Consider the following 14,086-nt stretch of genomic DNA (forward strand, 5'->3'; position numbering starts at 1 on the left):
AAATAACCACTCATTAAACACAATTTATGCAGCAGCGTATTTCTTAATGCACAATAAGTCCAACCTTGAAGTAGATGAGCTTTAGCTGCAGAAGATCACATTGGGAGCCACTTGTGTCAGCTAAGAACAGGAAACTGAGGCTACAATTTGCCCAGGCTAAGCAAAATTGGGGAATAGAAGATTGTAGAGCAGTCAGTGTTTTCCTCAGAGTCTCACTTTCTGCTGCAACATTCAGATGGTAGGTTCAGAATTTGGCATAAATATGAAAGCCAGTGTTCCCATCTTCTAATGGCTGCAGCCAGCATGATAAAGCACCACAAAGCTCAAATGATCGCAAATTAATTCAGTTAATTCAAAATAAATTCACTGAAAATATGAAATACAATGATGCCAATAACAGTATTACTTCTCTGGTTGTTGGTCAGTAAGAAATTTGAAAAAATGAAATGATTACAACTGCGGTAGACAAGTGTTTTAATTCTTACACCAGATGTCAACATTTGATCAACCAAGGTCTTTGCAAATATCCAACACAAACAACAACAAAAAAATAGAAAGAAAAATGAAGGGAAAGAAATTTAAACCCAAATCACATTTTAAAATCTGAACTTTACCTTAAAACACTGCATTACAATAAATGATTATTAAGGAGATTGCAGTGATGACATTTATTTCCTTGCCACAAGTTCCAGGAGGGCGGAGGTGATTTTGTCCAGGTTGTTGGAGTACCGGGGTCCTCTGGGCATCCTGGATTCTTGATCCATGTGGAGGGGAGGTGCAGAAGAGTGAGAGTCGAAAAACTCTCCAACAGGAGGCTGGTAGTCACGAGAGGGCAGGGATTCTGGAAACCTTTCAGGATAAAAGGGCGGCTCATCTAAGCGGTTTGTATGAGGAGTTCCAGATTCCTCTGACAAAAAAAAAAAAAAGAGGAATGAAATTGAATTACATGAAAGAAAGTGGAATCAGCCACACTTCCTCTGACACAGGGAAGCTGAATATACAACTTATTGTTTATTATCTTATTTAACGATGCAATCAAATTCATTCAGTACATAAAATCAAAAGCTCAACTTGGACACCTTTGCAAACTATGCCTCATTATACATAAATTCAACTAAACTATCCTAAAAGGATACCACAACAAAACTCAAAATACATTCAAAGAAGAAAATCCCATCAAATTTCATCAAAACCTCAAAGTTCATAAGTTTATTTTATTAATACATCAATAAATTGGCATTCGACCCATACAACAACACATACAGCACAATTCTAGACAAAAGGCATGATTATACCCCTCCCTCTCCTGTTTATCACACCTGAACCATGCCTGTTGTTAATGTGATGAACTATACCTGTGGTTATTCTGCTACAGACACCTGTTCATGTGGAACTGACTTGAAAGCACAGAGTTGGGAACATCACAGCCTGCAACTGTGCAGATAAATTTGTTTTTAACTGATGAGATATAGAAAGGATTTTGAAATGAAAAAAGCAGCCAAATGATGATTTAAGCCACGGAAGAGGATCTTTCAGCAGGACAATAATTCACAGCTGCCTGCTGAAAGAATATATTCTAATAGAGGGGCCCTCCCAGAGCCCTGACCCAAATCCCACGCATCACCCGAGGGATACCATGGAGAAAATTACGTCAGCTGGTCGAAGCTCTGGTGTGGATGAACTGAAAGCCTTGCTGACTGGAACATTAGGGAAAACTTTGCAGGTATTATAGAAACTGATCTACCCTACCTTTCTGGTATAAGCAGCTCTACTAATGGATGAAAGAGTCTTTAAAGAAGCAACTATTGAGTGGCCATCTACTGTCTGCCTTTATTTTGAGCTGTACTTATTTTTGCCTAAAATCTTTCAAGAAAATTATGCTCGTGTTATTTTTATCGATGTCTAACTTTTATAAAAGACTATTGAACCCTAATGGGCTTAAATAAACTGCACTGTGCACATACCTTCAAAGCGGCCTCTTTTTGAGTATCTGGAATCTTCGTGTGCAGGGGGGGGATAAACATTGTGCCGCTCCTCTGGAAGATGCTCACGCTGCCTCCAGTCTCTGAAGTCGAGGTCTTCTGGCTGTCTGTGGTGCGAATCATCTCTCATGGTCCTTTCGAACGGCGGCTGTCGAGGGTCCAGCTCCATGTTGCTGTAGTTTCTGGGGATCCCTTCTCGACCGTGGCTGTTCTGCTACCATGACAAAACCATATTTTTTGTTAATATAAGCAAAGTCTTTGTGTTCTTCTACTAATATTATATTAAAAAGACAGGCGGTGTGCAGAATGACACATACCACAGCTTTCTCCATCTTTTTTGTTTTGAATTCTTTAAGCAGGTTGCAAAGTTTACTTTTCAAGAAGTCAGCCTCTTCAGCATTCTCAATTTCAATGTTGCTCTAAGAAAATGTGAAAGGGAAAAAAAACAACACACTGAGAACTCTTTGAGTGAATAGTTGCATAACAAAAACATGTGCAAGTCGCCAATAAGGATTAATTATCTTACCAGCATATCAAAGACGCCCTCCGACTCAGAGCCTCCTCTTTGGTTCATTTCAGGATGATGTGGACCCTAAAAAAGCAAAAGGTCTTGCTCAAATAAAGATTTGTTTTACTGGATATTACTCTACTGTGATGTCAAAATAAACTACGGTACCTGTGGTTCTCTGTAGATGTCTGAAAATTGTCCTCCACTCATTGGTGCACTACCTGGCCTTGGGTCACCTCCAAACTTTGGAATTGGAGATCCATAATTATCCCCATACCTTAAAGCAGCAATCAAACATGGTTTTTTGTTTTTTGTTTTTTAAAAAGCCCACAACACTTACAAAAAAACAACTACAATTTTTACACTTACATCTCCCTTGTCCCTTCCACTTCCTCTGGAGTAGCATCAGAGAAGCGGCTCTTTCTTTTCCTTTTACCGTGAACATCATCTTCGGCGCCTCCTTTCAGGAACCGCCTGAATGGCTCTGGGATGTTAGAAATGGCTCTGCCAACATCCATGTGTCTCTGTGAGGCTGGGCCTCCTGCTCTCCTATCAACTCCCTCATCCTGATGTACCTCTCTCATCTCATGACGATAATCTTGAATTATATTGAACAAATTGTCACGTGATCGGTCCCCCTCCATAGATGCAGAGAAGTTCCTCCTCCTGGCTTCTGGTTCACTTGATCCCTGTCTACCTGCTTTGTTCATACCGTCGTGCCTATCAGCTTCCCTCTCCAGGGACCACCGCAGTTTATCAACTTCAGGGTACATGGCCTGGGAGGGTGAATACTCAGAACGACCGTTCCCACCCCTGACATCCTCAGAGTGGAAATCCTGAACAGACTCTCTTTCTGGATAGGCTCTTCTATAAGGAGGCGCCCCCTCAGGGTAATAGTCAGACTGACCGAGGCCACCAGGCAGCTCCTCCCTAAAATCATACTTGGGAGCATCACCTTGCTCAAGTGCCAAACATCTTTGTGAATCGCCACCATATCCCTCTTCATACTGATGACGATAATCAGAGTCCATGTAGCCTTCTCTGTACGCATGGCCTTCCCTAAAATCCGACCTTCGCGGTTCATCTCTGGTGCGCTCATTGCTAAGCCTGTTCTCCCGCTGGCTGCGCCTGTCTACGTTCATGTTAGGGTCATTCGGAGGAAATGCAGATGCGTTTGGGTAACTTGAGGCATGCTTCCTTCGGTGATAGTCCTTGAGTTCGGGTAGGAGTGGTGGCAAATCTTGTGGGTTCGTCTGCTCCCTGTTTTGCCTCGGCCTTTGGGAAGCTAATAATAAAGTCATAATTAGAGAAAAATACAACCAAACGTTTAAATTACTTTTTAACCATGTTTACTATCAATCAAGGTACCTCTTGAGCTGTTTGATCTACTCTCGTTCCCCTTTTTGAACAATGACTGGGGGAAAAAAAAACATGAATAATAAACATTTACTGTATGTAACAAAATGTATTGAATTTTAGAAGCACAAAAAATATGGTGTGTAATCTGGGTAATTCATCTGGCATACCTTTGGAGTCCCTCTCCCATCCTGTCTCTCTATTATTTCTGCTTTGGCGCGCATAATCTTCCCCCCGAGGGTTTGTACAGAGGGTCTATCCCAGGTCACCAAGTCAGGCCGCTTCAATTCCTACATAGACAGAAAGGGAATGTGATCTCTCTTTGCTTTAACATCTTATTATAAAGAAAAACAGAATAACAAAGAAGTATTTAAGTAATGCTCTGAATGCTTTACCACATATTTCTGCCTGTGTTTGCGTCCAATCACATGACAGACCATTTCTGCAAGGACGGCTGACTGATTACAGAGCTTACATAAGTATTTGGGGCCTATTTGTCGGTCGCTAGGAGGCCCCTCTTCCAAAAAGTTCAAACCTGGAAATTAAGAACAAGCAAAAAGTTAAAAACAATCAAATAATCTGGTATTTAAAAAAAAAAAAAAATCTGCTTAAAACTTTCTGCAAAGTTATTCACCAATGATAGGCTCATCCAGATTCAGGTAATCCAGGTACTCTATAATATCCTTAAACTCCGGTACGTGTCTTCTGACAGACCGTCCTGGGAAGCCACATGCTAATAGTTAGCAAAAAGACAACAAAAACTACACAGTGTTTTTAAAAGTCATCATCGCAGTATAACAATAAGACAAGAGCAATACTAACTGCTTCAATTTAAACTCCTTATTAGAGGATGAGTCTTTATTAAGGGTTAACAGGGGTAAGGGAAGATTATAAGTCAATATAAGACCAGGCCTGGTGTATTGTAGCTGCAGCTGAATGGTATAAAATCTTCAGCTTAGATCTTAACTATCTTAGATTTCTGATAAACTATCGTCTAATGTATGAGCCCCAGTAGAACTTCTAGTCCATACAGTTTATTTATTTCATGTTGCTTTTTGAATGTCATCAGACAAGGAAAAAAAATGTTTCCATGATTTTCTGAAACATGTACCTTGTGTGGCATAATGGATTTAATGGCAAAAAACATCTGAACTCTAATGGTACCTATATTACCAACTAAGAAATGTTGTTGTTTTTGTTTTGTTTTTTACAATATCCCAATATTATTGTATTAAAAATATCCCAATAATGGTGTAAATGTTTAATTTACTTGTGCAAAAGGCATAAATAAAACAAAGTTATTGAAGTGCATACTTGTACAACATGTCCCTTTATAAAAGACAGTTACACCAAACTCTGGACAGATCTGCAGAGATGTTTACTTATCCTTTCGTCATCTGAGTGTGGAGTATTAGTGCACCCACAGATGTCCTGCCACTAGAATAACTGAATACATATGTATAGTTGCTAAATTTAGTCAGAGTGGATTTTGAGGGAGTCATACAGGCACAGGCTGGCCAGTGCCATCTAATTTTGTGCAAACAGCTTGTTTGACTGACATTTTTAGAAGTTGTGAAGATTTCCAACAAGCTGCAGCTGTTGCTTGAAGAGCAACACTGGAAAAGCTGCATTTTAGTAGCCATGTGTGGTTTAAGAGCAGTACAGTATTTTTTCTGATCTTGATACGACAATGCTACACATTTATTTCAGCAACTTATCATGTAACACCATAATTAAATCACAAAAAGGCTGTTAATGCAACCAAATTTGGCAAAAAGTGCAAAGATCCAGAAAGGAAAAGAAAAACTAAATGAGTGGAGAAACCCAACAAATGCAGATGCTTCTACAAGTGCACTTCATGGTAAATAGCATCCAGTCACGCTCAGCGGCACGTATACAAACGCAGGCCCAGTTGGTTCTGTTTTTGAATCACGATGGCAAGTGCAAAACATCAAAGTGGCTTTGAAACAGGGTTCATTCTTGGGGCACGAGTGGCAGGAGCTTTAATCGCTTGAGGCGCCAACACGTTCTGCGGCAGTGATCTAATAAGCATGGGTAGGACATCAAGTTTGATGCATGAAGGCTGTACGATAATACCTACTGACTCAAGGGCAACAACGTACCGCTGCAAAATCTTCATTGTTTGTTTCCTTGCTATGTCCACCTTGTCACGGGTCCTGTAAACTGATGTAGACACACTGCAGCTGCCACAGCTAAGACACATTTTCCTCTGTGTTGGAAACAGGTGGTAGGGAATGTAACACTTACATTTATTCAGTTTTTCCCCCACATATGCTGATGTCTCTCTTGCATTCCCATTGGCTGGGTAGTAGACACAGGTCATGGCTGACGTTTCACTGTGAGCTGTCCTAAACTTCTGACCCTGTCAGAAAATTTCCCCAGCCTCTGTTTTGATAGAAAAGCTGTTAGAACAGCCAGCTTTGATCCTCTCTCGCTGTAAGATGTTGGATCACGGCTTTGGAGCCACAATCAAAGATGGCACCACTGCCATCCATACCCAGCTCCCCGAATATGGGATTTTGGGGGCAGATGCTGATACTTATTTTCCATCCTTCCATTCATTTAAAAAAAACAAATAATTTTCCACTTATCCAATTCAAGGTGGTGGGGGATCTGGAGTCTATCCCAGGTGGCTTGGTGTGAGTGTGAGGCAAGGTAAACCCTGGACAGGTCATCAATCCGCAACAGGGTTAACATGGACAGACAGACAACCATTCACACCTATGGGCAATTTAGAATCACCAATTACTTTAACCCCAATAACTGGATGTCTTTGGACTGTGGGAGGAAGCTTGAGTACCCGGAGAGAACTCCCGCAGACACAGGGAGAACATGTGAACTCCACAGAGAAAGGGCCCGGGTCAAACACTAGATTCAAATGATATGTGTATTATGTATCTGTGAAAGGCCCATATCTGCTGATTTTAATCAGCCAACCAATCAGTCAATTCAAATCCTTTTGGGTCATTAAAGGAGTTTTATGGGTTCACCTATGGAAGAGTTTGGGAAAAATTGTTACATAGGTGTAACAATAGCTGCATATTGCAGTGGTTCTAACAGCGAAATATCCAGGTTAAACTCAAGAAGGGGACAAACATCCCGTTTGGCTTGCCTCGGGAAGGATATCCAGAGTTTAAAAAAAACCTGCCAAATCATCTACCCACTGTGGCGACTCCTGGTGAATAAAAGAGCAGCTGAAAGTAGCTTTTTACACAGGTGTAATCATTTTCACCATTCCAACTATGGAAGGTTTCAAACTGGGTCCACGTGATGGAAATTTGATCATTAGATGGTTAGAGCGATGCTCTGACATACATCCACATCCCTGCAAGTTTTCTGTGACCCTGTGTACCCATCTACAGAGATGAGTCCACCAGGTAGAAGTGAAAAAAGTATGCCAAGACTTCTTCTCCGTAGCGTCTTCAGCTGTCCGAGTGTAATCTTCTACTTACGGCTTTCAAGTTGGTAGTTTGCAGAGTTTACCACCAGCTCTGCAGACCATTGTTACATGGTGTAGCTGTTTACTGTCAGCAGGGGGCTGACAGTAACAACCAGTGCCCAGGCTTGCTTGGGCTGCTGTTGGTTGGTCCTTCAGGCACCCGCGGAGAGGCTTTTTTTTCTCCCGTTCATGTTAGACTTCTGCTGTCGGTCCCTTTCCTATTCCAGGCAACTTTTCAACCAGTCAGCACTGGACTTGCATCGTCCACATTGAGCTATGTGCTGTTGGGGCTTTGGAGAACCGCACACAAGCACATTTGCATAGGTTGCCTCTGCGTGGGCAAATACCTACACAAACATAGTACTGTAATTCCCACATTAGACTGCACTTTTCACCACCACCAAAACCAAAAGATGGAGTATCTTTTGGAAGAAATGTATTAAATCCCCCAGTTGAAATCCAGACACTTGTTGAATTAAGATCCACTTCACTTCTTGGAGACTGTTTACCCACTGAGGTGATTACATACCTTCTGAGCCTTGTTTCCCATTTGCACTCAAATCATTAATAGGAACTCTGAAGTCATGTAGTATCTTTCTTGACACGTCACCCCTGTTGACATCTTACGTTTTCCTATAATTGTGTTTCATCTTCTGCACTTTCTGTTTGCATTTCTTCATTGCGTGACAGATGCCATGAGAGGATTCGTTTCAATACAATGTTCACTCTTCTGGTGCTGCATTCCTTTGTTTGACCAGTGTACACTTATATCTGGAGCATATGTGTACACCTTCATCACTCAAAGTTTCTCTTTCCCTGCTGGGAAAGTACCTACCCTAAAAACCCTGTGAAGAACTGTGATGATTCCGAGTTCCAGGAGTGTGGATGCAGAAAAATGGGGGTACTACGTCCAACAGTCAGCAAACCTAAGAAAACGTTCTTGCAGTCCTATAGGACCAAATATCAAGGTGCTCTGAAAATGGTCTGGCCCAACGCCATAATGAAAAACTTATCTGAATATCAACTTGGGAACATCGAAGCCATGTGACTACTTTAAAGTCCACATTTGTTGGAGCAGAAAGCTGAGTCGATGTGAATCCAGTTCCTCATACAGACTTCCATTTCATTTTCAAAAATAAACATGAAATCACTGCACTGTGCTAAATGAAAAGTATAAATCTCTTAAATAAACTTCAAATTTCTAACTCTCCATACCCAAATTAAGAAAACAAAATGGCTGAACACACACTGGCAGACAAAAAAGCCACAACAGCATCAGTGAGATCACACACTGATGTTCAAAAACAAGTCCTGACTTGCAGCCGATGTTAACCGATTTGATCACTGATGTTAGGTTTGGGGCTTTGTGTCAGTGGTCCAGATATAACCTGAGATGCATCTAAGGAGCCTAAGCCAAACCACTAAACAATAAAATCTGGACAAACTATTTGTCCTTACACGTTGACTTCTGGGTATCTTTATACATTTACTTCTAAACAAAACTGCTGCCCATTCAAACCGGAATGGGCACTATTCACATGTACATTGAATTACCCATCAGAACAGACACATGGCCAGGGAAGGAATGAAAAAATAAAAAAATAATAAAAGAGGGAAGATGAATTCTACTTACCAGAAGTTACTAAGCCACTCTCTTTCTGCCAGGAACGAAAGGAGAACAATAAAAATAAAGTCAATCAGTGCTGGATAAACAACACTGGATGTAGTTCACCTCTGCTACAAACAGAAAAGGAGTTATTTTATGGAATCAAACGCATATTAAAACCAAAACCACAGCTCAAATGAGGTGCAGTAAAGGTGCCTGTCCACACCTGTCTTCTTAGTGTGCGTTAGATCATAAAGAGATAAAGCAGTTAAGGACTAAAGAGTTTGTACTCCAGTCACTTTTCACACAACTGTATAAATTAAACTCCCACCACGGGAGGTGGGAGTTATATCTGCATGTGAATATATTAATGCAAAGAAACAGGATGTAGCTTTCTTCAGGATGACCAAAAGTTCTATTGAAACATCTGGAGGGATCCTTCTAGGAACTGTTTATAGGAATGAAATGCGCCAGCACACTGCTGGGGCTAAACCAAGGTCCAAATAAAACTTTACCATTACAAAAAGCTTCAGTACGGATGTCAAACTGAAGCTGTACTGGTCTGCAGAGTAGCCTCCTTGCGCTTGTTGTCGTTGTCGTCGTTGTTGGTGGTGGTAGCGCTGCTAGGAAAGTATAAATGTATACCTACGTATACATTTTTCTGGCTCATAGAAAATAAAACCAGTTTTAAGTAGGTCTGCGCCTCAGCGGAACGCCAAACCAGCACCCTCCAAGAATTAGCAGCTGATTTGCCATAGTGGTTAGAAGACAGCCAAAAGACAGGAACTCAGTTCAAGCAACTTCTGCTTATGTGCTACACAGATTCTGCACTTGGCAATAAGGTCTGCCAAAACATAGCTACCCAAATAACCAAAAAGTGGCTGACTTCCTCTAGTGTAAAGACAGGAAGAGAAGGGCACCAGTTTAGTTCAGCGGGATGAGCAGGTGACCATATGCCATATGGCCAGAGAGCAGTAGGCCCGGGTTTGAGTCCCACCCGCGGCCCTTTGCTGTATGTCTTCCCCTATCTCGCTCTCTCCCCGCTTTCCTGTCTCTCGACACTGTCACTATCAACAAAAGAAGAGAAAGTAAGAAGCTGATGAAATGTTGCCATGGCTCCACAGTGCACTGTTTTTGTTTTGTATTTTTTAATTCAGTTTGTCTTCCAGGCTTGACTGTACAACAAGTCACTTGTTAAATCAGCACGTGTGTCTTGGAAGGCACACTTCCCAACATAATGAACAAGAACAACCAAGAAAGCTCACATGACTTTACCTAGTGGAACAGACCCGAACCTGGCTCAAAGGCACAGCAGACCAGTTCCTGAAATTTTCTTGGGCGTTAACAGGAAGGAGTTCAAAGACTTATGAAGCTGACACATCATACAGGACATGGTTCAAGACCATTTCCTTTGTGAAACTCCACTGTGTCAGCATAGTCTGTGGCCACTATTAAAAAGAAAAACAAGTTTGTTTTCCTCCTTTAAAACAAACACAACTGTCCATTATTGGCGCAAAGTTCAGGATGCATTGATGTGAAGGGGCCACTAAAAAAGGCAGATGGTGGTAGGGGCCTGGTTTTAGTAGAACATCTGCATCTGGGGAGGTGAGCAAAGTGTTGAGAAGAAATGTCTGGCTTTTCTTTGCAGAAATCCTTAAACCCCTTCACCCAAAGAACCAACCAAGCCTGCCTTTTTCAAGACTCCTTCAGAACTTGCCATTTTCAGGTTGTCAGTTGCTCGCTCCAAGAGTAATTGTAGTTGTTTCCCAGACTGAAGGAGAAGAAGAATGCTGTGTGAAATACACAGCCAGGCAGGCTTACACACTCTGTTATACATCATCGAAGTAAATATTACCCTGTCATCCTTGCACAAACTTACTGCAATGGCGAGAGACACAGTACTCTTCTGAAATGGCCAATCCAGCTTCTTCATAGCAGTCAAACACAAAGGTGGAAAGCATCCAGCTTTCCTGGTTGATTCTGTAGCTCAAAACTCACTGAACCCTTGACGGCAACGGCTGAAGAGAGGCAACCCATGTCAACTTTTGTTGTCACTACTCTTGTACTTACTGTAACATGATTTTTTTTTTTAATCTTCAGAAGAAACAATGTGTTCGACTGTCAAGACTGAAATAAGAAGAGCTGTCAGATGCAAAACCAGGAATTAAACCAGGAGGGGAAAACTGTAGGTGGGCTTCAAACAAAAAGAAAAATTTAAAGATGTGAGCAGCTTGGAAAACTTGTTTCTCACAGATGTCTGGTACCTGTGGAGATCTGAGACTAAAGAGAAAGTACATGGAATAATGCAAAAACGATGATGACATCACTTTTGAATACATTTTAAATGACTGCATTACTATTAATGTTTAGCTTTCTACACAAGTAGATTTCTTGAGTACCTTTATATGTCCTGGGGTGGTCAGGTGTATCTTGTACAGGGTATCACCCCTTAAGGATTTTTCACAGATCTTGATTGAGAAAGAGCAAAAAACAGATGAATTAATAACAATAAGCTGACAGACACAAATAGACACACTAAATTAAGCCTTATTCTGTATTTTAGTTACAAAAGGTAACTTAACTCTAAACTATATGACCACTTTTAACCCTTGAATACTGTTCATTTTATATGCTTTCATACTATAGTCTGTGTCAAAATTGAACTGGGCCAAGAATTCCTTCACATCAAGTGTATAAAACAAATTCTAATATACATATCTTTATAAAGTATAAATAGTCTATCTGACATTAATAAAATGATGAATAGTCCTTAATTGATGTTTCAGAGAACAGGGTGAGTGTTTTTTAGATTTTACAACACTTATATTTGGAGAAAAACATGAGATATCACAAAATATGATGACCTATTTTACCTAAGGTGAAAATGTAGCACCTGTAATGTTTAAAAGATATTATAATGAGATGGAAAGAATGTTACAACCATTAAAACACTCAACTCTTCATTCTGGATCATATAAAAATCCTTATGACTACCATATATCAAAACAAATTTATTAAATACTTAGAGCAGGTACTTAGCATGTGTGGGACACATTTTAGCTTTTCGTGTACAACTGGGATTTTTGAAGACCTGCAATGTAAATGTGTCTGTCTTAAAAGCACTTTGAGTTAACTTCTATTTAAATGTGCTATTGGCTATAAATAAAACAGATTTGATGGTTAACACAAAAAGGTTCAGACATTTTTCATAGTGCATGTGTTCATGATTTTACAAGATTCATTTGGCTACTTACTGAACTTAGAAGAGAAACAAATAGCGCACTAGTATCTGGTATATCAATACCAGCGTTGTTATCGATACTACAGATATTTGGATCGATTCGCCCACCTCTACAACAAAGGCAATTTTCGTGACTGAACGAAGGTTCCTCTGCCACCTTTGTCACGTAAAAAATACGCACAACTTGGTATATACAGTTTTAGTTTCAGGGTTGCCTAAAATCAACGTTTCTTTGATTTCCCCCACAGTGATGGATCCAAAATCCTTCTGAGTAAATACGCGACCCAGATCCATTCAAATTTTAATTTTATTTTTGCCTCACTTCATGAAAAGTCATGACATTTTCAAGCTAAAAGAATCACATGCTGAATCACTGCAGTCAAACGTAAAAAAAAGATGGAATTTGACCCGAACAGTATGCAATGGTTAAAAAGAGCAGGACTAATTCACGTCCAATGTCATATACCTCCAGAGGCTAGCTAAAAACGTTAGCTTTTCTCGCGGCACGCTTAATTTTTTCCGGGAACCTCGCTTTCGCCAAATTATTACATGTCTCTCAGCTAACTTTAGCATGCTTACCTCGCATTCAATAAACGCGATATCCTCCTCCTCATATGGCGTTTCGAAGTTATCCATCATGAACTTTAATCAGTGGCCGTACCCTCTAGAGGTAAAGCTACCTGCTTAGCGACTGTTTACTAGCTAAATCGCCTGAGCCAAGCTAGTTAACTGTTGTTATCAGATGGTAGCAAGCGTTGTTGTTGTAACACTAGCGAATTGGCGTGTTTTGTTTCTTTTGTTTTCTATATTAAATACTGTGCATCATATCCAACAAATGTTTACACAGCTATTGTATTATTAAGAAACTAGGGGGAAAATAGATTCGTCTTCCTGGTTGATGGGCGGACGCTTGCGCTAAGAAACCCACGTGACCGGGGCTGTCGCCACAGCCGCGGAACCACACCGGCGTAAAAAAGGAACTCCCCCTGGTGTTCACATATTTAATTGCACTCAATAGCACATACTGCAGATGAGACGATAAAACATTTGTGCACTTTGTTTATTTGGTTCTAAGCATTTGCTTCATATTTACAAAAACAGCTTGTTTTTTTCCTTTTAAGTCTGGCTTTGGAAACCGGGACACTTCTCAAGCTGTGTGAGGCATCTGCACAGCATTCAGGAGACTTCCAAGCTAAAACTATGGAGCGATACAGTAAACAAGACAACAAAACCCATTATCTCACCCTTTCCGTACTGTGGATATCTGACATAGCTCATTAATTTGAATGAGCAACATTTTCTTCACCATGTTGACACAATTACAAACCAAAAGCACTTATGACAAGGAGCAGGTACAACTCCATATTTACATGCAAACTACAATATGTACACTGACCAATGATTTACATTCCCCTTTCACAAACAGTAAATCATAAATACACACTTGGGTTTGCTTTAAGGAACATGGCTTCCTACTCAGTTTCAGACATTTGAGGCTATTATTACAAACAAACAAGGATCTATAACCCATAACTTAAGACAGTTAAAGGGAACGTAATGCCAGCAGAATACTGCAAATTAAAATGAATGATCACACTAGAGCGATGTACTCTGATGCATTATCTTAATCAGTATAAATAAAAAAATATCACACCAGATTCATCCATACAACTGTAAAGCTGGAAAGTTAGGCAGCTGGGGCCAAAGCACAACAGGCCTGTGTCGGGATGATTTTAAATCTTCTAAATGATAATAAGATGTTTATGTTCATAAACCCACGTGGATAAATAATTGGCTGTAGACAGAATGAGAACCACAGATTACTGCACAGAGACAAAGATACACCCCAAAGTCAGGAACAGAGGACTATGGCAAGGTCACAGATCAAATATTAAACAGGCGTCTGATCAGATGCGTCAGTAGCACGGGAGGT

General features: G+C 40.5%; 1 protein-coding gene across 4 annotated transcripts; it reads right to left on the reverse strand.

Annotated features, from left to right (window-relative positions):
- Window positions 1–457: 457 nt before the first annotated feature.
- On the reverse strand, window positions 458–13,097 carry si:ch211-13c6.2 (uncharacterized protein LOC100000125 homolog). 4 transcript variants are annotated; one of them, XM_005917382.2, is made up of 13 exons: window positions 12,733–13,097; window positions 11,312–11,380; window positions 8,940–8,964; window positions 4,481–4,579; window positions 4,242–4,381; window positions 4,017–4,136; window positions 3,859–3,904; window positions 2,860–3,775; window positions 2,659–2,767; window positions 2,509–2,574; window positions 2,300–2,401; window positions 1,965–2,193; window positions 458–907 (listed from the first exon to the last, which is right to left on the reverse strand). In XM_005917382.2, the coding sequence occupies exons 1-13, from the start codon at window positions 12,790–12,792 to the stop codon at window positions 669–671; spliced, it is 2,220 nt and encodes a 739-aa protein (XP_005917444.1). In that variant the 5' UTR covers window positions 12,793–13,097; the 3' UTR covers window positions 458–668. The 4 variants fall into 4 exon arrangements, with proteins under 4 accessions (XP_005917444.1, XP_005917443.1, XP_005917445.1 ...); XM_005917381.2 differs by having other exon boundaries at window positions 1,965–2,196; window positions 12,733–13,095; XM_005917383.3 differs by having other exon boundaries at window positions 1,965–2,196; window positions 4,481–4,564; window positions 12,733–13,094.
- Window positions 13,098–14,086: the final 989 nt, after the last annotated feature.

Source organism: Haplochromis burtoni, unplaced genomic scaffold (genome assembly GCF_018398535.1).
Source record: "Haplochromis burtoni strain Fernald_Lab_line unplaced genomic scaffold, NCSU_Asbu1 Contig_25, whole genome shotgun sequence".
Taxonomy (NCBI): Eukaryota; Metazoa; Chordata; class Actinopteri; order Cichliformes; family Cichlidae; genus Haplochromis; species Haplochromis burtoni.

Excerpts from the sequence above, each read along its gene's own strand:
- si:ch211-13c6.2 (XM_005917381.2), bottom strand. The coding sequence starts at position 12,792 with ATGATGGATAACTTCGAAACGCCATATGAGGAGGAGGATATCGCGTTT. Across the intron at positions 3,776-3,858 it reads TAGATCAAACAGCTCAAGAG|CTTCCCAAAGGCCGAGGCAA; the intron begins GTACCTTGATTG and ends CTTTATTATTAG. Across the intron at positions 908-1,964 it reads AAAAAGAGGCCGCTTTGAAG|AGGAATCTGGAACTCCTCAT; the intron begins GTATGTGCACAG and ends TTTTTTTGTCAG.